The following is a 27,263-nucleotide window of genomic DNA, read 5'->3' as shown; positions in this document are numbered from 1 at the left end:
GTTGAAACTTTAGTAAACTAGGAATATTGTTCCTTTTTGTGGTAGAATTCGTTCTTCATTTCTGACAAGCATGTCCCAGGCGGGCTTAGTAGCATAGTGGTTAAGTTTGCATGCTCTGCTTTGGCGGCTCGGGGTTTGTGAGTTCGAATCCTGGGTGTGGACCTGCACAACACTCATTGAGCTGTGTTGTGATGGTGTCCCACATGCAGGGTAGAGGAGGACTGGCACAGATGTTAGCTCAAGGACAATCTTCCTCAAGCAAAAACAGGAGGATTGGCACAGATATTGGCTTAGGGCCAATCTTCCTCACCAAAACAAAAGAGTGTCCTTTATGAGCATCACTCAAAGATTAGTCTGCGTCTAGGAAGGTACTGCAGGCTGACTGAGCAGTGGTTTATGTCCTAGTTCAGTTCTCAAAGTCGTGCTATGCTTGTTTGTGTGTTCTAAATAGACACAGCTTGAAAGTGGCCCAGGATTTGTGTTGTTTTGTACACAGAATTAGGGCCTCCCTTTCTTCAGCTCTCCCGTCACTGAGATTTCCCCCACATTCTTTGGTTCCCTTGGGCTTATTTTGTGGTTCCTTGGCCAGAAAGATAGGCTTCCCTCAGTTTCAGCCTCCTGCACCGTCATGCAGTTCTGCATGAATGGCCTTGGGGTAAAGCCGTGACAGAAAGAAGAGAGAAAAAAACAGGAAATTCCTGCTCTCTTCTGCTCCGAGGGACCCCCTTTCCCTGTCTTTTGGCCAGAAGGATGGGTTCTTCTTGGAGTTTTTGCTGTCTGTACATGCTACAGTTCCCTGATTTCACCCACTCCTGGGTCAAAGCTGGGAGAAGAGGAGAAAACGAACAAACAGAAAGCTCACTGCTACTGTCTCGTCTTTCTTCAAGTTTGGACTTCCCTCCCCAGTCTCTGCTATTTACTTCTCAGAATCCTCAGGAAGTTGCTTTTTGTATTTTGTCCTGGGATTCTGCTTGTAATCCATGGGAGAGAGAGGCTACCGTGGCCTTACCCCATCGTGGCCAGCACCTGCATTTGGCTCATTTTACAAGCTGGAGCCTAAGAAGCTCTTTGGGAGCTCAGTGTGGGGCAGCCTATCAGCTTGACCTTCACTGTGGGGTGATCTGACTGAACTGTTGAGCTGGGAAAGCTCCAAACTCAGCATCTTTAAGTCTGTCCTCTTGGGCTCATCAGCTTCCCTGAGAAAGATCCTCCTCCTTTCTGCCTGGAGGTGAAGCCCTCGCTGTCCACTCTGGAGGCTGGTGGATAAGAGAGCTGGGTGCTTGATATCTAGCACTTGTTATTATCATACTGACCCAGTTTGGAGTACGGGTCCACTGCTCTCAGCTGCACTGGCGTCCCCAAGGACAGAAACACTCTGTTCTACCCGTTCCAGAAATTAGACCTCCAGCCTTTTCCTGGACAGGGAAGGACGATCATCCTGCTGTCTGGACAGGGAAGGAGGATCATTCTGCTGTCTGAAGCCGGCAGACCTGGAGCCACAACTTCTTCTCTCACAGAGTTCGGCCAGTCCTTCCAACGTCAGCATCCTCTTTGCACCTATTGCCAGAGGAACTTGGTGCTGCCCTTACCTGAGCCTTTGGAGAATCCTGCTGCAAAAGCGATCCTGGCTCTGCCTGGACCCCACCACTGACTTGGATTGAGTTTGTGCAGGCCTCCTAGGTCGTTTGTCACTCTTTCACCTCTTTTTCTGCTTTTCCTACTTGATTGCTGTTGTCTATTCTTCCAATGTCCTTAGGTTTATGTGCCTACTTTAAAAAAATTCCTTTTCTGTAGATTGAGTGTGGCGTCAGGAGGGAGTGAGAATAGATGGATGTCTTCACCCATCATCCTTACCTGGAGGCCTGGTCCTGCTACCTTGCTGGATCCTGCACAGGTAAGCAGTCAGCATTCCCAGGGGACGGCTCCCTGACTTCTTTACCCCAAAATGGTGCCTGTCTAGTTTATTTCTGGCTAAATATGCTATGCTCATGTGCTCTTTGCTTCTATCATGGGCTACAGGAGTGAAGATATTTTTTTGGTACCATGGTTTTTATAATATGTAATTACTAGAGAGCGAGTCTTACCAAGATAGTCACATAGGCCTAGAATTCTAGGTTTAGGTGTGCTGGAGAAAGTTGACTCACTTCTGTGACCCTGGCTCAGATATCTTTCATGTGTCTCATCTAAGCATCTATGTGTTTTATTTCCATTCTGTTACCCTACAGCATTTTTAAAGGATTTTCTGAAAACATGAGGCCTGTTCTTAGGAGACAGGAAAAGCTTCAGGTTGTTGGAGGCGAGATTTTATTTTATTTATTTATTTTTTTGCTGAGGAAGATTCGCCCTGAGCTGACATTTATGCCAATCTTCCTCTATTTTATATGTTGGTCACCGTGATAACATGGCTGCCAACAAGTGGTGCAGGTCCACACCGAGGAACTGAACCCAGGCTGCCAAAGTGAATGTGCCGAACTTCACCCCTAGGCCCCAGGGCCAGTCCCTTCAGATGAGATTTTAAAAAAACCATTGATTGCTTTGAACAGATCAGAATACTGATTTCCCCCCTGAGAAATAGCGAAACGTCCATCTCTTCTAGGTGAAACATCCCTTAGCCTATGGCTATCAACAGCAAAAGCAGGTGTTGGGGAGGGATTAACAGGTGTCTGGGTGATGGAACCAGTCTCACTTAGAACCAGGTGGGGATCTGATTTGCTCATTATTGGAATCATATCTAGCTTCACAAATTTTAATATAATGGAGCAAACTAGATTTCAATGACTAGGGTTATTTTTGACAAAAATTACTGTGATGAGAAACAACACATGCTAGTCAAAGAAGCTCAGGCCCAGAGTCAGGTGGCCCAGGAGTTGAATCCAGGCTACACTTACTAGTTGTGGGACCTCAAGAAAGTTATGTAACCCCCCTGAGCTTGAGTTTCCTTTACTGGAAATCTGCTCAAACACTACCTCACAGTGCTGTAGGGATCAGATTAAATAACTTTTGTGTAATATCTGCATAGTATCTGTAACACTATAGATACTTAATAAGCATCATCATGATTATCACTGCATAAATTTCCATTGGCCTTTTTTTTTCTCTTTGGCTAGACAAAGAAGAGAGGAAAAGAGAGCTAAAGTTTGTGTTTTTTGCTGAGGAAGATTGGCCCTGAGCTAACATCTGTGCCCATATTCCTCTATTTTACAAGTGGGACACCTGCAGCAGCATGCCTTGATAAGTGGTGCGTGGATCCACGCCCAGGATCCAAACCTGTGAACCCTGGGCTGCCGAAGGGGAGCACGCAAACTTAACCGCTGTACCACTCAGCCAGCCCCTAAAGTTGGTTTTTGATGAAAGGTTCTGTAATGAAAGGCAGTGAATTACATTTCGACTCTGCCTAAGAAACAGGAATAAGGAACATTTTGGCTTTCTTCAGAGCCTCTGTCACAATTACTCCACGTAGGAAATTTATGCTTCATTGAGAGACGTCAATCAGAGATGGAGAGGATGCTAATAGCCCATTGTGAGTGGCTGTTCTTTAATGTATAGGTCCAGGGTGGGTGGGTGGCTTGTAAGATCTACCTGCGTTCTCTATTTATCCAAAGAGCTTGAAGTCAGCAATCCCAAAAGTCCTGTGCACCCCAATGTTTATTGCAGCACTGTTTACAATAGCCAAGACGTGGAAGCAACCTAAGTGTCCAGCAACAGATGAATGGATAAAGAAGATGTGGTACATATATACAATGGAATACTACTCAGCTGCAAAACAGAACAAAATCATTCCATTTGCAATAACATGGATGACCTTGAGAGAATTATGTTAAGTGAAATAAGCCAGCGAGAGAAAGATAATCTGTGTATGACTCCACTCATATGAGGAATTTAAAATTATGGACCAAGAACAGTTTAGTGGATACCAGGGGAAAGGTGGGGTGGGGGGTGGGCACAAAGGGTGAAGTGGTGCACCTACAACATGACTGACAAACATTAATGTACAACTGAAATTTCACAAGATTGTAACCTATATAAATAACTCAATAAAAAAAAAAAAAGATCTACCTGCATTCTCTTGCCTGGACCACGACCCCCTCTGTTCCCTTCCATCAACTATTTTGTGGGACAGGTGACAGATATTTTTCATTATTCTGTTAAAAGTCATATTTTTATCCTTTGTATTTTTGAGGACATACTTTTCTAACCAAAATACTGAAAAAAAAAGAGAGAGAGGGAGGTGTGTGCATGCGTGTGTGAAGGGGGATATTGGACTAGAAATATCCATAAAACAATGTGCTTGACATATGGACATATATGAGACCTGGACCCAACAACTGGTGATTACATATTCATCTCAGGAACACATGGAACGTTTTATGAAAATTGACCATGCCCTACTCATAAAGCGAGTCCTAACAAAAATCAAGGAATCAGCATCATATAGACCAAGTTCTCCAACCACAGTGCAATTAAGGTAGAAATCAGTAACAAGAAGATAATTTCTTAAAATCTCAGACATTTGGAAATTTTAAAATATTTCTATTACAACTGGTTCAGAGAAAAAACTCATAGTTGAAAGAAAAATATTCAGAAGTAAATGATCATGAAAATGCCACATATATGAACTCAGGAGATGTAGCTAAAATTGTACTTTGAAGAAAAGGTTGAGCCTTAGATTCTTATATCAGAAAAGAAGAAAGGCTGAGAGTTGATGAGTGAAGCCTCCAACTTAAGAAGCTGGATAAAGAACAATAGAAAATATACATAAATATTCTAGCTGTTCCTTATTATGGAGAGAATGCACCTAGTAAAAGGACAACAACAAAAGCAAGCCATTATTCTGAGGCGATGTTAAGTGTTCACGAAGGAAGGAAGAGAAAATGGGGTCATTACCTTCCAATTTCATTCAGCTCAGTATAAGCTGAATCGAAATTTTCCTTCCAAGAAATGGTGGCCCCATCGGCAGCAGCATCTTCACGATATTGAGGATGTCATGTAAGAAAGAAAGAAAAGGTTAACAGCAAAGCTCCAGCATCGCCCCAAAGCAATTCTCATGACTAAATATGGAGCCTAGCTCAGTGGGAAAATGCCACGATTCTCTGAAATGTTATTTTTAAAAATTTCATCCACGGGGAAACTGACGTAACGGAGTCAGACTCCCTGCCCCACCTACGTAAACAAAGGGAAAACTCAGGACAGTCCGGAAAGTAACTTCCAGGTATTTTAAAATAGACATTTGGTAGAAAAAATTAAAAGTGAGAGAGAAAAACACTTGGAAGCCTCAAAAAGACACTGGAATCGGGGCTGGAGGGAGGAGGCAGCAGAGAGGATGGGGCAGAGTTCCAAGACCAAGGAGAAAAGGAAAGGACGGGCTCCAAACATTCTAAAAACTGCTCTTTCTTACCCACTGTGCTCAGGCATTAGTGAGCTCATCGGGACTACTGAATGATTCAGCTTGACCCAAAATAGATGCCTGGCTAGAGTCTTTGGCAGTGTCACCTGGTGTGGCATGTTAATTCCCTGCAATGATTTACACACACGCACACAAGCATGTACACCAATATCTGTTTACGTTGTCTGAATTTGGTTCATGCTCCAGAGGAGAGGAAGGGCTCTTCTGATGCTGATCACCTCAGCTGCCCAGAGCACAAGCAGCTGAGGCTCAAGGTGCCTGATCCATCCTGAGCTCTGAGGAAGCAGAGACCCAGGGCCAAGTTTCCCAGTGAGTCACAGGCCCACGGGAGCAAAGCCATCAGGAGGGAGCTGAGCCAGGCTGGGGTGGAGACGGGGCTGGGGAGCATTTCCGGATTGACTCGGGGGACAGCTGTAGCCTGAGGCCCTAGAGGGTTTCTGAAGCCCCTCTGGAGACTCTGGGGTTCCTTTAACCCTGAGGGACAAAGGTTCATTGCCTTTTAAGTCCAGTGACCCCCTCTCACCGCCCATCACACACAGTCCACTACCAGGCACTGCCGACAACCTCACGACTTGGGGATATCTTCAGGCTCACAGGTGTCCTCCTGCCCCTCTGGGACCAAGGTGGCTTGGTGAGATAGTGAAGAGGGGGCAAAATAAGAACCACCTTTGTCAAATACTCCTGTGTAGCTGCTTATCTGTGTATCTTAGTTAATTATTCAACACATCTACATAAAAATGTATTAATGTTAAGAAAAGACATTCTGGGAGGGCTGGGGGTGGGGAAACCATCAAATATTCATTTTGCTTCAAATCCTTCATCCACTGCTTTCCTCTCCCCACTTTAAATTGGTGAATGGGGCTGTTCCTCCTGTACACTAATGCCTGGGAGTGGTTCCCAGGGAAGGGCAGGCTTGCTGTTCCTGTCTCAGAAGAGGGGCAGAGAGCATCCATTGACTCATGCCTCCTGCCTGCCCCTGTCAGCTCCTGGAGACACACATGGGTGCCTGGGAACCCGGCAGACATGCGTGGCAGATCTAACTTTTGCTCCAAGACACCTGAAATGATCCTTTATGGAAACACTCTTCATCGGGCCTCTGAAATGTTACTTGACTGAAGCCGCAGAGCAAATCCAGGTCAACTTTTGCACGGTGGCCTGACATCCCAACGAGCGGCCAGTGCCAGAGAGTGTATGACAGCCGGCCTGGTGCCCTGCTTCCCCCCTGGGGTCTTGGGCACGGCTGGCACTCACCATACTCCGGAAGTCGCACAAACTCCGAGGGCTCGCTGGGGAGGCTGATCCCCCACGGGTTACTGGCACTGACTCTGAACTGGTAAGGACTCCCGGGACTGAGGTCTTCAATGACGAGGTAAGTGTCCAAGGTTGAGGCTACCGACTGCTGCCAGGCCTGGGAACCTGTGCACGGTTTCCGAGAGAGGGAAGGAGAAAGAGCCAGAGGAACATTGTTTCAAAGACCTTCAGCGAACAAAGAAAGGAAAATCCACACTTCCCATTCAAGGGAGTGTTGTGGTCACTGCGTCGGCCTCTGAAAGCCAGTCCGCCAACCGTGGCAGGTTCGGGTTCAGTTCCCTAAACGACTGAACATGTCATGAGGGAGGTGGGAGCAGACGGCCTACAGATTCCGTTCATTTCCACTGGCGCACATGTGAGTGAAAAGACACACATCACACAGTTCACACAGGAACATGTGCAAATTTTAATAAGGCCAGAAAACTACTAGAAATTAAAAATAAAATGAGAGAAAATACACACTCTGAAATGAAAACAAGGTCGAAATGATCATGTACGAGCACTACATATATGGAAAACCCTGCAGAAGGCGTCTCCACCTGCTTCTCTCATTAACTTTCTCACTTCAACCCACAGAGCCCCGAGGAGGTCAGGCCCACGAATCTCACTTGACAGATGAAGAAACCGAGGCTCAGAAAGATTAAACAACTTTCCCAAGAGAACTTCGTTCGTAAGATGAACCAGGAACTGAGTAACGTTGAGGTAAATCCGAACTTGGTGAAATGTGTCTCTCAGCTCAGATTTAAGACTGTCGTGCTGAGTTGGGAGACACGGGAGTGACAGCTTGAGAAAGATGCAGAAATAAAGTGCTTTATAAGTTCATGGGGCCTGTTTCATAGAAGAACGAAAAGTTAAAATAATAAGAGTAGGGGCCGGCCCCATGGCCGAGTGGTTAAGTTCGCGCACTCCTCTTCGGCAGCCCAGGGTTTCATCGGTTCGGATCCTAAGCCCAGACATGGCACCGCTCATCAGGCCATGCTGAGGCAGCATCCCACATGCCACAACTAGAAGGACCCACAACTAAAAATATACAACTATGTACCAGGGGGCTTTGGGGAGAAAAAGGAAAATAAAATCTTTAAACAAAATAGTAAGAGTAATGGAAAGTCAAGTAGAACGAATGATTTTGGTGCCGGGTGCCAGCAGCTGCCTTCAGTCCAGTTGTGTGATTCATTGTGTGGTTCAGAGACTGTTGTTAACAACTGGAGCCGCCTGGCAGCTTCCGGTTTTACCTAATTCTTCTTGATTCTAGGTGTCAGGCTCAGGTGTTTCTAGCTGCTGAAGAACTGTGTGCACTCTTAGCAAGCAAACCTAACAAATGTTAAAATGGAACAATTCAAAGAAGGCATAATCCATATGTACATACATATATATATATCTCATGATCTCTAGATTTTACCCTGGGGGGAGGGTGGTGGTAAAGCTCTGCTCATGCTGCCCTAGTTATTACTCTGGCAGAAGGGTCACAAATTAGCAAACCAGAGACCTGGGTTCTAGAGTCAGCTCCGCCTCTTCTAACTCCAGCCTCGTGTTCCTTTTGTTTTTATGAATTTTGTTTGTTTGTTGTTTTTTGGGGTTTTTTTGAGGAAGATTAGCCCTGAGCTAACATCTGCTAATCCTCCTCTTTTTGCTGAGGAAGACTGGCCCTGAGCTAACATCCGTGCCCATCTTCCTCCACTTTATATGCATGATGCCTGACACAGCATGGCTTGCCAAGTGGTGCCATGTCTGCACCTGGGATCTGAACCAGTGAACCCTGGGCCAGCGAAGTGGAATGTGCAAACTAAACCATTGCGCCACCAGGCTGGCCCCCATAGCCTCGTGTTTCTTGACTTTCTCTAGGCCTTCGCCTCATCACTTGTATAATGTGCCTGACTGTCCCTGTCTGGGTGAGTGGGCTTGTTAAGTAGGGGAGTGCATGGGAAGGCATTTGGAAACCAGCCACGGGGCATCATCATTTTGGTGAAAATGGCTGCCCCGTGTTTGAGATCAGAAGGCAGCTGTGGTATGGCCCTGAAGGCTTGGTGCTGAGTTGGAAGATGCAAGAAGGAGCAGCTGATGAAAGGCACAGAGGCCAATAGTTTTATGACTCTGAAGGACGCCCTCACGAGGAAGAGAAGGCAGAAAGGGAAGAGCTGGTGAAGACGGCCCACCTTCCTCTCTGTACTCCACGGTGTAGCCAGAAATGGTGCAGTTTCCCGTGCTGGAAGGGGGCAGCCAGCGGAGAATCACAGACGTGCAGCTTCTCTCCTGGGCGATGGGGCGGTTAGGGGCTGCTGGAACACCTGCAGGGGAAGAAATTAGGGTCAACTGCTATTTCTGCAGAACTTGGCATTTTACACCAAGGTCCTATGTCTCCCAGGAAATGTTACCTAAGCTGTGTCTCAACATTTCCCTATGACCTTCTCCATCCAGTGACATACATCCCTCCAGGCCTGAGGGAGACTTGGGAGACACACCTTGCTGTCAGAAGTTCTTCCTTGGGCTAAATACTGCATGCAGGAGATAAAACTTGGTCAGGGAATGACTTGAAAATATACTACAAAGCCATAGTGATCAAAACAGCATGGTACTGGTACAAAAACAGGCACACAGATCATGGGAACAGAACTGAAAGCCTAGAAACAAAACCACACATCTACGGACAGCTAATCTTTGACAAAGGTGCCAAGAACATACAACAGAGAAAGGATAGTCTCTTCAATAAATGGTGTTGGGAAAACTGGACAGCCACATGCAAAAGAATGAAGGTAGACCATTATTCACACCATACACAAACATAAACTGTAAATGGATCAAAGACTTGAAGGTAAGACCTGAAACCATAAAACTCCTGAAATATACGCAGTATACTCTTTGACATCGAACAAAAAAGGATCTTTTCGAATATCATGTCTTCTCAGACAAGGGAAACAAAAAAAAACCTAAACAAGTGGGAGTTCATCAGACTAAAGAGCTTCTGCAAGGCAAAAGAAACCAGAATCAAAACAAAGAGACAACCCACCAACTGGGAGAAAATGTTTGCAAATCATATATCTGACAAGTGGTTAATCCCCATAATACATAAGGAACTCACGCAGCTGAACAATAAAAAAACAAACAACCTGAACAAAAAATGGGCAGAGGAGATGAACAGACATTTTTCTGAAGAAGATATACAGATGGCCAATAAACACATGAAAAGATGTTCAACATCACTAATCATCAGGGAAATGCAAATCAAAACTACACTAAGATACCACCTTATGCCTGTTAAAATGGCTGTAATCACTGACTAAAAATAAGAAATGTTGGAGAGGGTGTGCAGAGAAGGGCACCCTCATCCACTCCTGGTGGGAATGCAAACTGGTGCAGCGACTGTGGAAAACAGTATGGAGATTCCTCAAAAAACTAAAAATAGAACTACTACATGACCTGGCTATCCCACTGCTGGGTATCTACCCAAACAACTTGAAATCAACAATCCAAAGTAACATATGTACCCCTGTGTTCGTTGCAGCACTATTCACGATAGCCAAGACATGGAAGGAACGCAAGTGTCCATTGACTGATGACTGGATAAAGAAGATGTGGTGTATATATACAATGGGATACTACTCAGCCAGAAAAAAGACAAATTTATCCCATTTGCAACAACATGGATGGACCTGGAAGGAATTATGCTAAGTGAAATAAGCCAGTCTGAGAAAGACAAAAACCAGATGATTTCACTCATATGCGGAATATAAACAAACACATGGACAAGGAAACAGTTCAGTGGTTACCAGGGGAAGTGGGGTAGGGTGGTGGGCACGAGGAGTGAAGGGGAGCTCTCATGTGGTGACAGTCAAGAAATGATGTACAACTGAAATCTCACATTGATGTTAATTCTTATGAACGCAATTAAAATTAAAAAAATTAAAAAATAAAAACTTGGTCAGGGAACCATGCAAGAGGTGTATGGTAGGGCACGGACAGCTCTTAGCAAAGATTTTTTTCTCTTCCCATTTGCTAGAACTTTCTTTTGGAATTTTCACAATGGACCTTTCCTTCCCCAGGTCTCATGGAGCTCTTGTCATGTCTACTTAAAACGTCAGACTAACACAAATTACAGAGACACAAAGCAGAATGGTGGTTGCCAGCGGGTGGGGGTGGGGAGGGAGGAATGGGGAGTTGTTCAATGGAGAGAGTTTCAGTTTTGCAAGATGAGAAGAGCTCTGGAGATGGGCTGCGGTGGTGGTTGCACAACAATGTGAACGTCCTTAACACTACTGAACCGGATGCCCCAAAATGGTTAAGATGATAAGTTTTATGTTGTGTGTATTTTGATACAATTAAAAAATAAATATTAAAAAACAGATAAATGTTTGAGTAACAGACTGTACCTTGCACTTTGACTGTGGCAGACGTCGATGTGGTGCCGTGGTCATTTGTTGCTATGCAGGTATAAATCCCGCTGTCTTGGGGCATCAGATTGCAGATCTTCAGAGAGATTTCCCCAGAATCACTAGGAACATGAAAAGGATGTCTTTCACACTCCAGTAGTGAGACGATTGACGGGAAAAGGTTGGCACATGGTGTGCTGAGGTGGAGGCCTGAGGTCCAAGGTGTAGTCCCAGGTCTGTGACCTTCCCACACACCTTGGGTGCTGACCTTGCCTCTGTATCCCCAATTCCTTACAGAGGAAAGAGATTCTTGCACGCGCATCTCCCATGTTTGTTGTAAATGAGGGATAGTGAAGGAGTCAAGTGAGAAGAATTAGAACATGGTTTGAAATAGATAATGTCCTAGACAAGTCTTGGTCCACAACAGTACTAATGTTATTGCCCCCAGCAACTTCGTCCTAAAGTATTTTCGGTCTCACAGATGGATAATGAATGGGATAAGAAAACCAAAAGACTAGAGAATGAAAGTATTCAAGTATTTCAAATTCTACGTGTAGGACCCTCGGAATAATTAAGTGAATTAAGTAAAGGGCAAATTTCTCCACTAAATGACCACTTTCCCAGTAGTCCCAGTCTGGGTTCCAGGACATCACAAGGGAAGAACTGCTCTGAAAGGGGTCAACGCAGAAGTCACAGCCCCGCTCCCTCCCCACCGGTTGTGACATATCCTGGTGATCTTCATGATCCTCACCAAGCTCTGACTCTCACCCTCAGCTCCGTGGGTCCACTGATATTTTAGGACCTGGCAAGGGAGTCTCTGCTGGGAATATGATTTTGCATGCAGACAAATTAAGTTAATGGAGGAGAGTTGTTCCTAGGTGTTTCTTCCATAAATGCTTCTTAAGCATGTAGGGCTTGTTATTGCGTGTCCACTGTGAGCAGCATACACAATAAAGTTCCCAATTAGTAGCAATGAAAATTAACAGAATGGTTGGGAGGCAGTCAACTAAGTTTTATTACACTGCCTTCTTGTGGACAAACCTGCTTGTGGCTGGATTTTCCGTTTTCTATTGTACGTTTTGGAGTGAGTCATTCTTTTTTTCTAAGAAAACTGTTCTTAGCTTAACGGAGGAATCAAATATGTCACTGTTCCACAGGATCCTGGGGGCACAAAGAACACCGGGATGTCTAGATGTGAGGAACACCTTCCTCCAGGTCTGGATTCTTCACCACTTCCCCCAACAAAGAGATTCCCTTGGGGATGCTTAGGGAAAGATCATTAAATAGGGTGAATGTAAGGAGTTACTGTCCAAGCTGTTCAAAAGTATGGTTCAGGCTTGACCTGAGATTTATGTTTATGTTTTCATTTGTGCAATTTGGGTCCAGAATGCAGTTGTTCCAAACTGTTCTGGTTGGTTCCAGGAATGTCTACTTGATGCTGAGCAACATGTGAATATGTGCTGGCCACAACCCAGATGTCCATCAGGCTGAGCAGCAGGTTGTGGTGAGTGTTGAGGCTTTGCCTCAAGCTCACAACCCTGAGTGCACTGTCGTGTGAGTGCACTATCGTGAGAGTACCCTAACGTGAGCCACCCATCGTTTTTGATGGAATCACTCTCCTAACCAAGGCCAAGTGTTGGCATCAGATTAGGCTCCAGGCAGCTCTTCTCTTGGAGATACTAGGTAACCAGAACAGAAGCTGCATCCCAGACTTAGCCTCTGGGTGCCGCATGAAGCTGAAGGGGGAGGGGCGGGGTCATGGGGGGTGGGGCGTTCAGCTTACCAGGAGGAGACAGTATATGTGGCCGAGCTGTTGTCAGTGTCAAGGATGTTCTGGTCTGGACCCTTCCAGGTGATGGTGGGCTTCGGCCGTCCACAGACTTTGCACTGCAGTGTCACTGTGTCCCCAAGCAAGCAGGTCACATCCACTAAGGGCACAAGGAATTCTGGGGCCACTGTGGTCAAATCAACATAAATTCGCATCATTGAGAACAAGCTTAGACGAAAACAGGCATTTTATGACACAACACTCTCATTCCCCAACCACGTTGTGTAATGATTCCAATAACCTTCCGCTTAACAGTGTTGTCATCTGTGTCCCATGAAAAAGCATTTTAAAAGTAATAAATGTTTATTGTAGAAAAATCAGGAAATATAGATACACAAAGAGAAGAAAAAGCTCCATGATGTCATGATCCAGAAGTAACTACTGTGAACATTCTAGAATATATATCCTTTCAGGCTTTATGTAAACACTCTTTTTCTTACAAAAACTCGGATCCCATTTTAGATATTGCAAGTTGTGGTCCCTTTCACTATCCAGTTGATCATAAACACCTCTCCTTGTCCGTCAGTACAGAACTCCGGCATCTCACTCAGGGCTGGATCTGCCATAAGTTATTTAACCGAACCCTTGCTCTCAATTTGACCATTTTTTAACTCACCTTCTTGGATGAAATTTGGATTTAAGATCTGAAAAACACAAAGAAACAGAAAATTGCTTAAATCCTAAACTACTGAAAGAGAACAGGAGACCTTTACCCTACTGAGTAAAAAGAAAGTGCAATATAGGGAGCTGAAGCCAGGAGCCCAGCCTCTGGGCGTTTGTGACCTGATCACTCTCGCAGTAACAAGATAGGGCACCTGGCTTACTTTCCTGTCTCCTCTGGCTGTTCACACCCCTCTGGGTGGCTTGGAGCCCCAGGCAGGTCTATGTGACTGTGAGTTCTGCTGGCGGCAGCTGGCCTTTCTGTCTTCCATCGCCTCAGCTGCTCTCCCTCCCCGCCATGTGTGTGAAACCCCATTCTCCACACACCCCCATTCAATATGCAGTCAAGCAACGGGAGGGCAGCTGAGTCTTCCCAGCATCATGAATTTTCACAAAGAAGATGCAACTCCTCTCAAAGTGGAAGGACAATGGACATAAACGAGCCCAGTGGTTTCCTTCCAAATGGAGCCTCTGTCTCCCCAAGCGGAGAATCTTCTCTTTAAGCAGCTAAATGCAAAGCTTGTCTGGTTGAAGAGCAAAGAGAGAAGTCCTGCCCGTCCATCCTGTCCCCAGCACGGCCTCCTGTAGCCCAGGCCTCTGTAGGGCAACTTGCAAACCACTGACTAATGGTTCTAGTGCTCTGGCTGCTTAGGTGAGGCAACGGAGACTTAGGCCAAGTGACTTGTGTGGTCACATGGCTGGTTGGTGGAGGCACTGCTGGAGCTCTTGGCACATCCTGCACTGACACCTCGTGACACGGTGGATCTTCACAGAAGGGAAAGCCTTCCAGCCGACTAGCCATGCTGGAGTTACCCCTTCTTGAGAGGTGGTCACCTTGATCTCCCCCCATCTTTTGTATGACCTCTACTCATTAAGTCTGGGTCCCAAAGCCTGGCGGGGTGAATAAAACATGGGCTTCTGAATCAGCGAGGCTGGGCTCACCTCTTTTGTTTGATGTGATTTTATGTTGTTTGAAATTTCTTAGCATCCATTTCCTCCACTCTAAAATGGAAGATAAATAACACCTAGTGCAAAGTGTTATTACAAAGATTAAATGAAATCATGTACCTCAAGTGCTTAGCACAATGCTTGGCAAATAACAAGTCTTCAATGACTAAATAAAGATTATCTAATTCTAATCATCCTTCTGCTAAGCTGCCTCTTGTTGCAGTGGATTATCTCTAACAGTTTATCATGCAAAATTCTTCTTTCTTTCATAATGAAGCCAGAACGCTCACGTACCTTACAAACAGCGCATTCATGCTCCTCTCCCTGTATGGCCCGTGTTGTATGTGAACGTGGTTTCTGTGTGTTCTTCCCTTATCCAGAGATTCCTAGGAGCACTTTCAAATAAAGATGCTATTTCCTCCTTTGGGTTCCCCTTTGCAAACCAACTTCCCCCATATACTACCCAGGTTTTCTATGAAGTGGGCTGCAGAAAACTCTTGTGATGCCAAGTCCTAGTGTTGAGTGTCTCCAGACTGACCCCGGCTGTGCCCTCTGCTAGTCTCAAAAGGCCACTCACACCACTGCTCGGCCTTCCTTTAAATCGGTGATTCTCAATCCTTGACCCAGGCAGCTTTAAAAACACAAAAAGACCAATGCCTGGGTCTCATGGGTGCAGAGGGGCTGGGCATCAGGAGCTTTGAAAGCCGCCTCCGGTGATTCAATAGGCAGCCTGGTTTGAGAGCTGCTGAGAGTTCCTCTCCATCCTAGGGAACTGATCTCCGATAAACCAACTTCCTGCCGCTGAGACTTTTGTGGGGTGGGCCGGGCTGTGTGGGGACCTGTGGTGGAAGTTACTGCTTTTCCCACGCCTAAGAGCCTCCCTCTACGTGAGGCGACCCTGGGCCATGATGGGGGTCTACCAGTAACCATGGTGGGCGGTACCGCATCACCTGCAGGGGTGCTAAGGAAGTCGTGAATTTACCCAGCTGGCTTAGGTGAGGCAGGGAGAATGACACCCAAACCAGTGGTTCACAAAGAAAAGGAAACTAACAATATTTTCTAAACGTTAACAGTAGTCATCTCAGGGGGTGAATCCCCCATTCAAAAACGATTATCTTCTCCTCCGGGATGGTGTAAGGTTCTGTGGATACAGAGATGCTAAGATATAGGCTCTGCTCTCAGGATTTATAGAACGTTATGTGAATTTGGGGGTGATTTTTTTCTTTCTCTTTCCTGGGTTTTCTAAATATTCTGCAGTCAGTATGTTTCACTCTTGTAATTTTTCTTTTTTATGAAAAAACAGCACAGTCAGAGCCTTTCTATAGCTTTTATAAAACTGTAGGTCCTTCAAGGACAGGAACCACTTGTTATTCATCTTCGTACGTCAGGCACCTAGTGCAGGGTCTGCTGCACAATGGGCATTTAATACATGCTGGTTGAATGAATATTTGACCTTTGTCTTCACTTCAGTTCTCCAAGAATTGAGGACTGGTTCATAAACAGAATCTGGAAATTGGACCAAAAGATCTATAAAACAATTACTTCTGGGTATATTACCAATAATATTTGATTGGAGCCTATTTTCAAAGTCAAATGGAATGCAAACTTCTTGGAAAATGATTAAAAAACAAGAAACTCCATTGCTTCTGAGAGAGGAGGTTCTGAGTGGCATGCTGTGCAGGAGGGAATGTAAATTTGGAGCAGACAGAGCACGTAGTGTTCAGACCCTAAGCCAGACATGCTTTCTTGCCTTGGACAACATTCTTAAGCAGCTTAGGCCTGAGTTTTATGCGTAAACTGGGGATAATAAGGCTCCCCTGGAAGGCTGTTGGACAGAAGGACTCTTTACTTAATGAAGATTTGTTGGACTCACCCTTGGTTAGGTGGTGATGGCCAGCAGGGACCGAGGCAGACATACTCACTACTCTCAGTGGGCCAACAGTCTAGCAGGGAAGACACCTGGACCTGGCTGATGTTAATGACCAGCCTTCCACAAACACGAAGCACTACCCTCTCCTTCATCCTCCTCCACTCAATCAGAAGGACTCTAGGGTACAAACGACTTGGGAATGCTTCCAACTTTTTCAGTGGCCTGTATTTCCCATCCTGATGGGAATCCACAAGGGAGCAAGACAGTAAGTCCAGGCCAGGAGTATCAGAGAGGAGACAAATGACACATGGCAGTTTCCTACGTTAGGAAATTTTAAGTGGGGTTTCATACACCTGCACTGCGGCAGCTTAGAGAACTTCTTGCTTGATTTGTCTTTCTCATCACAACCTCAACTGAGTTAAGTATATTATTAGACACATTGTTTTTAAAAAGCAAATCTTCCTATTTGGGTGTAGACTTTAGCAGGGAAGTTGGAGAGAAAGCTTGCCAACAAGGCTGAATTGCAGGATCTCTACCTGGAAGGAGCTTGTGGAAGGCACTGGTCTTCATTCCTCTGCCTCTGCCGCCCCAGGTGTTGCTGATAATGGTGATAACATCACTGATGTGTGTAGCATTATAGACTTGGCATAAAGTACTCACAAGCCCCTTCATTTGCTCCTCCAAAAGCCTGAGAGGAGGTGCCGAGCAGGTGTTATTTATTCTCATTTCCAGATGGGATGGGGAAGTAAGCGTAAGATCATAGAGAATGACAGGATTGGCTCTTAGGGCACTTCCCCCCAGCATTCAGTGCAGAGGCAAGGGCCTGGGAAAAGTGCTGTGAAACATCACCATCGATGTCAAAGGCCTACCTGCTTGCCTTTGCTCCCCAACCTCACTCTCCATCCCATCTCTGTGTAGTCCTCTTCTATAAACTCTAACAAGGACCAAGAGCCTGGGCAAAATCCATGCGAATGATCTTTCTAACTTTGACGCTGGATGATGCCCATAGAAGATCTGGCCTTCATTTTTCCTCTTTCTACTTTGAAGCAAATCAGAGTATGGACTGGAGAGGGTCATGACAGCCTTCTCCCACTGTCGTGTAATGACCTATGTGTTTGTCTATGGCTCCCTATGGACTACAACGCCTATGCAGCTAAGGACTGTGTTTTGTTTAGTGTTATCACCTCACAGCCTAACACAACACCTGGCACATAAGAGCTCCATTGATATTTGTCAAATCAGTGAAAAGTTAAAGCAGTAGAATCCTAATTTTTGGAAGGAGAGTTTAGAAAATGTCTTGCCATGACCTTAGAGTGTTTTCCTACTTCCGTTAATCAGGAATGTGACTTGCTCTGGAATCTCATCAGTCAGTCCGTGTCTGAGATTTGGCCAACAGTGAACTTTTCCTCCTCCTTGCCCTTCCAGAGGCTGGTACCTACAGCCTTGATCATTGCAGCCACCTGCCATAACATCTTCTTTGCATGTTATTGCCCTACCAGACTTGTGAACCCTTTGAAGAAAGCAACCCTTTTATGTTTTATATACCATCTGTCATGCTGCTTAACATAGCATCTTGCAGACAGCAGAAGATCAAGTATTTGTTGAATCAAATTAACTGAGGTCGCTCAATTAGTAAACTAGAATTTAGGTCTCCTGACCACCTTGTCTAACGATCATTGATGCTGTGTGCAGGGACCTGAAGGGTTAATCATAAGCTGCACATATTTCCTGAAACCTAATGTTTTCCTTCCCTAGAAACAATTTGGGAGTCCATGTCGAGTGGTCGATGGGAAGGAGGAGAGAACTGGAATCCAAAATGGATGTGGTAGTGGAAGAAAGAAGACGCTGTTTATGTAAAATGCACATGTTCTCTCTGTGGGAGACCCAAATCCAAGAGGACAAGGCTGATATAGACATTGCAGGAAAGAGCTGCTTAGGAATTTGGTTTTATTCGAACAGCAGAGGGCGGCAGGCGGTAGCGCTTCCTCCTAGATGGGAAACAAGAACCACACAACGTGGCCCATCAGCAACTAGTTTCTTCCTCCTGGAGAGAATTTCAACTGTTTTCTTGATGTTTCTTCAAAACGGGAGGGCAGTGAGGTAACAGGAAAGAATTACAGGTACCATCAACCAGCAGTGAATCACAAGCTGAGCTTTGAAGAAATCTTGAGTCTATTTTTCTTGCCAGTCAAGGTCCCAGATTCTGACTCTACGTCCTGAGAGGGAGGGTAAAATCTTCGTCTGTCTAGAAAACTGACTGTGGAAGAAAAATGCCCCCAGACCATTTTTTCTAAATCCCTCATCACCAGTCTCAAAACCCAGTTCAAAATTATATATCAAGAACACTGGAGGAGCCAAAATGGTCAAAAAAATCAAACCAAATGTCCTAAGGAGCTGCCTTGAAAGAGCCAAAATTTCTATACTCTGCCTCTTCTTTCTATTCCCTTTGTGCTGGTTTCATGGGAATCTGTGTTCAGAGGAGGAAGGAAAGGAATTTTCGATGATGAGATTTGGCAATAAAACAAACAAAAATAAGAAAAACAATTCCTAAACATTTAGGTGGGATTTCTGATTTGACACTTCATGTTTGCAATCTGGCAAAACCAGACCGGATTTTCTAAATTTTTAAAAAATACTTTCTAAATATTTTGAAAATATTCCTACCTCTGCTCATTTCTAAATGGACATAATGCAAGTGGCAAATGCAACACAATCTGAAACAGCAGTAGAATTATCTTAGAACTAATTCCTTACTTCCCAAATATTTTATCATTTAGTTCTAAGTATTTCCTCTTCAACTATGATTTTTTTCCTCGACCCAATTTTAACAGAAATATGTAAAAATTTCCAAATGTATGAGATTTTTAAAAATTATCTTTTTGTTACTGATTTCTAACTTAACCTCATTGTGGTTGGTCTATATGATACTGGTTCTTAATTTTGATGAGACTTGCCTTATGAGTAGTACATGGCCAATTTTTGTAAAAAGTTTCATGTGTTCTTGAGAAGAACTCATAAGCACTAATTGTCGGGTACAAGTCTCTATGAATGTCCATGTGTTCAGCACATTAATTGTTGCATGGGGATTTCTAGTCCAAACTCCTCTCCCACCCACCGAGGTATTTTGGTTAGAGAACATTTAGTGTGTCCTCAAAAACAAAAAGGATGAAAACATGCCTTTTAATAGAATGAAAAAAAAATCTATCACCGGTCCCACAAAATAGTTGAGGGGAAAGGAACAAAAAGGTGGTTCCTTGCTGTGCTTGCATTGGTCTCACGGTGCTCTTAGTAGCTCAGGAGTCTTTGAGGAAGGGAGAGGGCTGAGGGGTGGGGACGGTGCAGTGCTGGTGCTATAACTTCCTTTTTATAAATCTCATTTCTAAACCTGGAAGCCAAGATCTTGGGATGAAGACTTTATGGATGAATGTTTTGAGGTCTCATCCCTTAGTGATTTGACCCTGATTGTACCCCTCTGCCCCAAATGTCTTCTACTGAGTCAAACAACCTCACAGAGTCTATGGGCCCAGAACAAGTTAAAATTTGGTCTGAGGACATGGGAGAGTGCAAGGTTGACTTGGGGGCTCCTTTGGAGTCCCCCAGTAGGAATGCCCATGCCTGATGCCCCTTCCCTGACCTCCCGTGCTGTACTCAGCTGCTTTCATTCCCGCTTCCCCCACGGACCCTCCTCAGCCTTTCACTGGCTCTCCTTCCACACCCTGTCTCACCCGTCATATATTTTTCACCTTCCACTAGGTTTATTTTAGCTCCAACAGGCCTGCCTCTCCCCACCATTCCTTAAACAGGTGCCGGTCATCTTCCTAAAGTACAGAACGAATCATGCTGACTCTGTTTAACAATCTTCTACCGCTCCTCACCGTCCACTGTATCAAGTCCACGCTTCCTAGCAAGCCCACCAAGGCCTTCATCGTCTGGCCCCCTCACCTGCCAGGCTTTATCTCCTACAACTCTTCCCACACACCTGAACCCCAGGTACCCAGACCATATACTCTTCTCAAAACGTGCCAGGCACTTTTAAGCCTCAGCACCTTTGCTCGTACTCTTTCCTCACCCTTTACTCTTCTCCAAGACTGTCTACTTCCTAGTATTCCATCCAACCCATACACTGCCATCGTGTGAAGCCAACAGTCATGCTCATAGGCTTCTCAAGGGGGCAGGTTGTGAATATACAACCTCGGGGAAGTTATTTAACCTCTCTGTGCTCCAGTTTTCTCATCTGTAAAATGGGAATAATGATAATAGTACCTATGTCATGATGCCGTCTGGAGGAACAGACTCTGCACAGAGCCAGGTACATAGGAAAGACAGATAAAAAGTCGCTACCATTATTATTAGCCCAGTGCCTGAGTGAGTGTTTAAATATCACCGAAAGAATAAATGAACAGCTCTATGCCTCTATTAGAGCAAGTTTTAAAGTTTGCTAGGTAACCTAGGCATTTAATCAAATCTGCCTCCCTCCACATGACTGTATGCTTCTTGAGCACAGGACCTGATCTTACATAATTTGTTGGCCCTTGATAGTACTCACTGAAATGCTTTGTGTTATTGAATTTGGAAAATTGAATTGACTAGGATATCAGACTGAGTGAGCCTGTAGGTGAGCCTTGACAGCATGGGGGTGGGGGGATGGGGGAGATGGGGGATCGGGGGGCGGGGAGGGAGGGGATGGACATCGCCCCTCCAACAGCCAGCTCTTAGAGCAACTTCTCCTGGGTCAATGGCACCTGGTAATCTTGTTAGTGTACAACAGAAATGAAATGAGCTAGGCCTCCAGACTAGGGTGAGGATGCTGCAAGACACACATGACTAGGATGTGTTGAGTGACTGTGTTGGCCTGAGAAACCAATTCAGACACTTCCAACCCATGCAACTGAACTTCCTATTTTGGTTTCTGTGGCTGGACTCCTGAGTCATTGGGAAAGGGTATGGGTGAGGCCAAGTAATTACCCCAACAGTCACGGGATTAAAAAAGTTGTTGAGGAAGAAATTCTCCTCCAACAAGTAAATGTGCAATAAGGGAAGACCTGAATTTGACCCTTCGTAACAAAGTACCTGAGCCTCAGTGAGCAGACTTCCTCCAGAACGCATGCCAAGTTTGGCCTCTCAAAGGACTGCAATCAAGACCTGCTTTTATTGGTTGTATGACTATGACCTCTCTGAACCTGTTTCCTCCAGGAGGGCAAGAAAACCCCACCTTCACTGGGTGGTTGGAAGGAACAGAAAGCATAACAGACATGAATATGCAGTGGAAGATCTTGTAATTCTCCCAGGAGAGAGAAATGCCACTCCAGCAAGCTAAGTGCCCTCCTCTTAGTGGCAGAATATAAATCAGTCTGCATGGAGAGGCAGAATAAAGCTAGGCAGGAAGAGTGAGTCTCCAAGCCAAACCATCAGATATATTACAAAGAAAACATTTTGTAAAAATAAAATGAGAGGAATATGATGCTTCACTTTCTTTTCTCCAAAGAGTTCTTTTCATAAAAAAATTCTTTTCATAAAACGCAGTAACAGGCGTCTGTGGAAACACACTGGTGACGCCAGATCAGTCACTTGACGAGGGGTGTAAAAGTTTCCTTCAATCTGTCTCACCAGGTTATTTCGAAGCTCTGAATCTGGGACAAGGAGCCAAAGCAGCTGAGGTGGGAGCAGCAGGCTAGCTCTTTGAAGACATGGGAGCTGGGGCTGGGGAGTGTGGGTTCCAGGAAGGAAAGAATGGCCAGCTCTGGCCACTCAAACCCAGCTCAGACGGGCCAGCTCAGTGGCGTAGTGGTTAAGTTCACACGCTCCGCTTCGGGGGCCTGGGGTTCTCAGGTTTGGATCCTGGGCGTGGACCTACATACACACTGCTTATCAAGCCATGCTGTGGCAGTGTCCCACATACCAAGTAGAAGAAGATTGGCATGGATGTTAGTTCAGGGACAATCTTCCTCACAAAAACAAAACAAAAATGCCTGTGAATACTTAATATTTTAAAAACAAACAAAAAACCCTTTCCCCAGAGCTGAAGTGGACATGCCAGTCAGGTCTCAGGAGGAAATGTACCTAGGCCATTCCCAGCACACCCCTGGAAAACCAAGTTTCAGGGGGCAGGGCACAGAATCTTCTACTTCCTCTTCTCTTGGGGTCTCATTTTTTCAGAATCAGAAGTTTGGGAGAGGGGCCGGCCCTGTGGTGTAGTGGTTCAGTTGAGTGCCCTCTGCTCTGGCAGCCCAGGTTCATGGGTTTGGATCCCAGGCATGGACCTACACCACTTGTCAGCCATGCTGTGGAGGCATCCCACATATTGAAATAGAGGAAGATGGGCACAGATGTTAGCTCAGGGTGAATGTTCCTCAGGAGAAAAAAAAAAAGTTTGGGAGAGCAAAGTCCTTTGATATCACACCTTAAATCTGCATGGTGCTTAGTGTTCCACATCACTTACACAAACACGTGTCCACTTGGAGCTGTGGGACCTCCGGCAGAGAAACCCGAGGCTCGGAATTAACTGGCCTAAGGCCTCAGAGCTCATGGTACCCAGACTGGAGACCAGTTTTTCTGACTCCTGTTCCAGAGTTCTTTCCATGTGACACCGCCTTTGTGAGATTTTTATTGAAGTCATACTTCAGCCATGGAGGGCTGGATGGGCAGAAATGATATTCCTCTTTGCTGAGCTGGAAAGCTGAATAACAAATTCACAAAGAAAAACTGGCCCTAGAAGGCAGGTTGTCTTGTCTGCCAGGATCTGTGTTTTCGATTAAAAACCACCTGGAGATGGGTTGCTCCAAGAGGGGAGCAGGATGGTGTAGCTGGGGGAATAATGGCCAGGGAAAACCGGAAACTGCCTTCAGGGCACCTTTTCATCTTTGAACAGAAAGTTACAACTTCTTTTCCCTCAGTTTCTGCTTCTAAAAGTCTTTGAAGGGTCTGGAGGAATGGTGGGTACAGATTCAGTTTGGGATGACGAAAAAGTTCTGGAAATGAATAGTGGTGACGGTGGCACATTATGAAGGTATTTAATGCCATTTAAAAATGGTTAAAACGGTAAACTTCATGTGTATTTATCACAATAAAAAAAATAAACGAAGAGGCTGGGGTTAACTAAAGGTTTCCAACTTCCCTTCAACTCTACGATTCCTACCCTAATTGGAAATTTCCTCCCAAATTAGTTTCACCTTGCCAAGTGCTTTCTCCCTCTCATCTCTTGGAACCATGTCCCATAAGATCTCAACCCTGTTCTTACTGCAGAAAGTAACGTGCCTTGCTAAATATCTCCTGGCTGGCATTATGACCGAGGGTAGTATCTGCACTTTGTGTTCTGGAAAGAGGCTGGCCCCATGGTAAATGGCTGGGGCAGAGATGGAGTCTTTCTGGAATCACAACAACCTCTTACTCTGATAGATTGACCTTCTCTGCTAAAAGTGGTATCGGGCTTTTTAAAAATTTTTTTAATTAAAGATGCATTTAATTAATTAGGCTTGACTTAAAAGCTGGGCTGAGAATCTTTATTCCTGAAGACAAAGCCCAAGTCGGGAGGTTGGTTCAGCCTTCCTGCTCCAGTGTATGATGTAGGCAAGCGGCAGTGCTGGGTTTGGAGGGCAGGTGCAAAAAGCCAAGCATCGACTCAGCCCGCAGACAACTTCTTAGAGGTGGTACGGGTGTGGAAGCCTGCCCGGCCTGGGTCCTGAGAGAAATCCAGTATAGCTCAGAAAGTATCCAGACTTCTCAGAGATGAGCATTGGCTCAGCGGGCAGACGCTGACCTTTGAGCCCTGGCTCCAGCCTGGGGGTCAGCACAGACACTGGGGCAGGGCCAGGACTGAGAAGCTGACGGGGGGCTTGTGGTGCCCAGCCCACCATCATGCCTGAGCTCCTTGTCAATAAAAGGCAATCAGCAGTCTAAGCTGTACTGGAAAAAACAAATTAATGTGAACTTGCTTTCAAGAGAGCCTCGGGTTTGCTTTGTAGCCTGATTTGACTCTTCTTCCATGTAGAAACATTTTTCTCATATACAATATCCCCCTCTACTCCTACACACCCCCGCAGTGCAGTCGGTGCAGGGTAAAGAACTGAGCTCTGGACCGACCCTTGCCATTTTAGAACAGTTCTCTGAGGTGTGATCACGGATCAGCAGGAGAGAAGGGGTGCGAGGCCACGAGGGGATCGCACAGACCTAGAGCCAATCTTGCAGCGGCTGATGGTGTGGCTTGTGTGCTGGGAGTGAGGAGTGGGGGTTGCATTTGAGAATATTCACAAGCATGTCTCCACAGGGTGAGAAGGACGTAAAGCTTTGGGCAGAATTGCCTCCCTTAAAATAATTGGGTGTTCTTGGAAAGCTTTGTAAACCAGATTCCTAGGATTCAAGATGTTTTATTTTCCTCTTAAATAGCTTTCAAAGATATGCTATATATCTCCCTAGACAGGACAGCGGGACTTAACGCCAGCCCTGACGGTAGCAAGCAGCTGATGTGTAAGTAAAGATTCCAGGAAGCTGCTTCGCAAAGGAACCCTTCAATCCACCAACTGAGAAAAAGGAAAGGATGCTTTGGTAGTGATATTCGTGTGCAGGTAGGAGCTAAGAGCCTGTCCACAGCTAGGACTGGAATCACTGTGCTGGCAGCAGGACAAGGGGAGGCAGTCAGGAGGGCAGGCCCTAGCATCCTGAGACCTAGCATGGAGCAGTGCACAGGTGTATGGCCTGGGATGGCAGCTGGGGTCCCAGGCACAGGGGCTCATAGCACAGGCCATGGGCACTGCAGTTTAGCTCTAGAGCACAGGGACACTCCCCCAGAGAGAGACCACCTATTACAGTAATCAGGTTCAGAAGATAAGAGTGAGGTTGGGGGCCAGGCTGGGCCTGCTAACGATGCCCAAAACTATCAACTTAGCAGCCAGAGGCCTTCAAGTGGTGGCCCGCCCACTTGTTTCTCAAGCAGGTCTGCAAGGCATAGCTCTTCTCACTGGTCACTTTCTTCTTCTGCAATAAACATTGCAATAAAGATCTACTTACCTATCCCAGGAGAAAATTCTCAATGTATGTTGACAGGTTGACTTTCTATATCTTGTTATTTGTGTCTGAAAATACTAAACTAGCAGTACCAAGATGCCTGCTTTCCCTCAGCACCTGCTTATGTGCTCAGAGTTAATTTCAACACAGCAACAGCTCAGCAGAGCTCTGTGATGCTTAAGAGGATCCATATGAAATACACAAGGACTGCATGCACACCTTCTACAGAAATCTTGGATGAACCAGATCTGCAGTTTCCAACCACATGCTCCCTCAGGAGCTCCAGGTAACTGAAATTTCTGCCTCAACTATGGTATTTGAAAACTTTTCAGGCCTGTATCAACACAGTTCTTGGCTTTCCTCTGCTCAGCACTACCATCCTAATGCCTCTCCTTAAGCACCCCAGAGCACCTCCCTAGGACCATCTCACTTAGCCTGTGCAAAGGGCTGCAAGTCTAGGATGAGTAAGAACCTCAGAAATGTGTTCACTTCACAAAGCAGAGCTAAGATGTGTGTGCACGCATGCACGTGTGCTTTTGCTTATCCAAATGTAGAATGCAGCATCTGATTACATCAGTTAACCTCTTCAGTGTGTGCTTCTCACCTGCTCCCACAGACCCCTGGGCCCACTTCTTCCTTGAAAGAGCAGAGTAGGAAAGTCACTCTTCTTCCCCAAGTCCACCAGAGCTGAAAAAGCTCCCAAATTGCCTTCTGGAATACAGATACCTGGCTTTTCCCCTCCTTCTGCCTGGCCTTCCTCTACTTGCAGATGACATCTCTGACATAAGTCAGCAACATTTAGGCCTGGAGATACAGGTGCCCCCAGGGATCTACAAGCTGACAGGTGTGCACTCTGCAGGAGCTGGTGCCTATCCTAGGCATGCAAGGAAAGCAGAGCCAGAAATTTCCCCTGGCTTCTTCATTCTGTAAGATACATTTAGGCTACAAACGCCATATCCACTTCCTCCCAGAGCATTGCATTGACCTACACCTGCCAGATTTAGCTCCGTGGCAATACCCACATCCACAGGCAACTGTTGGATCTTGGCAGAACTCCTACTTTCAACCTCTTGTCTCTGGCCCGATTCTACTCCAGGGGTGTCTTCCACAGCTGACTTACTCCTGGTTGGCCGCATGGTCTTTGCTGGGTTTTGTGGTGGTTGTCATAATATGGTGGTAGATTTCTTTGAGATTAGGTCCAATTAGAATAATAAAAGTCCATCGAGTTAACTGAAAATCTTGGACTATAAAAAGGAAAAGGTTTTTTTTAAAAAAACAGACTCTGTGCTTAGAGGAAATTTCTAAACTCTTATCTGTTATTGGAGATGGGGGCACAGATTTGGAGAAAAACATTTCAACTTACTCTGAAAGACAAAACATCAGGGAAAGCCAGCTCCAAGTCTGCTCTAATTCTTCAGGGTTTATACATTTATGGCGGCTGTCACTTTATAGCAAGCCGTGTAAGAGTCCTGTTTCTACAACCCCAAACAGAGCCTAGCCCAGGAGGAGCTTGACGTTCTTGTCCATTTGATGCTCTTATTGGTGGAGGTGTGTCCACTCCCAGAACCCTGTAACCTTAGAGTGTGAGAGAGGTCCCAGGGCAGTGTTCCCGTCTCCCCATCTCCAGAGAGGCCTCCGCTAGGGCTATGGGAGGGAGACCATTCCCAGAGCTTCTTTCCCCTCACGGAGGTCACAGCCACTGCCCAGGAGCCCTGGGGGCCAGGCAAAGATGGCCTCTGGAGTTGCTGCAACTGCTCATCATTTGCCACCAGCCAGCTGTACAGAGTGACCAGGTGCCAGGTCTCCACCAACCATACTCAAAACACGATTTTCCCGGACACTTGAGGGAGGAGCAGGTCCCAGGAGAATATGACCCAG

General features: G+C 45.7%; 1 protein-coding gene across 22 annotated transcripts in view; it reads right to left on the bottom strand.

The window, feature by feature from the left end:
* Positions 1–27,263, bottom strand: part of KALRN (kalirin RhoGEF kinase) — a 637,850-nt gene that overhangs the window by 12,773 nt on the left and 597,814 nt on the right. For 20 of the 22 annotated variants that reach the window (XR_011503193.1, XM_044771435.2, XM_070508998.1 and 17 more), the window contains 6 exons: positions 13,524–13,551; positions 12,863–13,034; positions 11,080–11,201; positions 8,869–9,000; positions 6,656–6,820; positions 4,885–4,963 (listed from right to left, as the gene is read on the bottom strand). Coding sequence is in view for 21 of the 22 variants with exons in the window: in XM_044771435.2 (XP_044627370.1) it covers positions 4,885–4,963; positions 6,656–6,820; positions 8,869–9,000; positions 11,080–11,201; positions 12,863–13,034; positions 13,524–13,551 (698 nt within the window). In the remaining variant the exon portion in view is untranslated. Of the gene's footprint in view, positions 1–4,884; positions 4,964–6,655; positions 6,821–8,868; positions 9,001–11,079; positions 11,202–12,862; positions 13,035–13,523; positions 13,552–13,582; positions 18,853–27,263 lie in introns of those variants that run through there. The other 2 variants (XM_070509007.1, XM_044771450.2) reach the window with 2 other exon arrangements.

The sequence above is a fragment of the Equus asinus genome, chromosome 5 (assembly GCF_041296235.1).
Source record: "Equus asinus isolate D_3611 breed Donkey chromosome 5, EquAss-T2T_v2, whole genome shotgun sequence".
Lineage (NCBI taxonomy): Eukaryota > Metazoa > Chordata > Mammalia > Perissodactyla > Equidae > Equus > Equus asinus.
The sequence above is the reverse complement of the archived record's forward strand: the minus strand, read 5'-3'. Positions and strand labels throughout refer to the sequence as shown.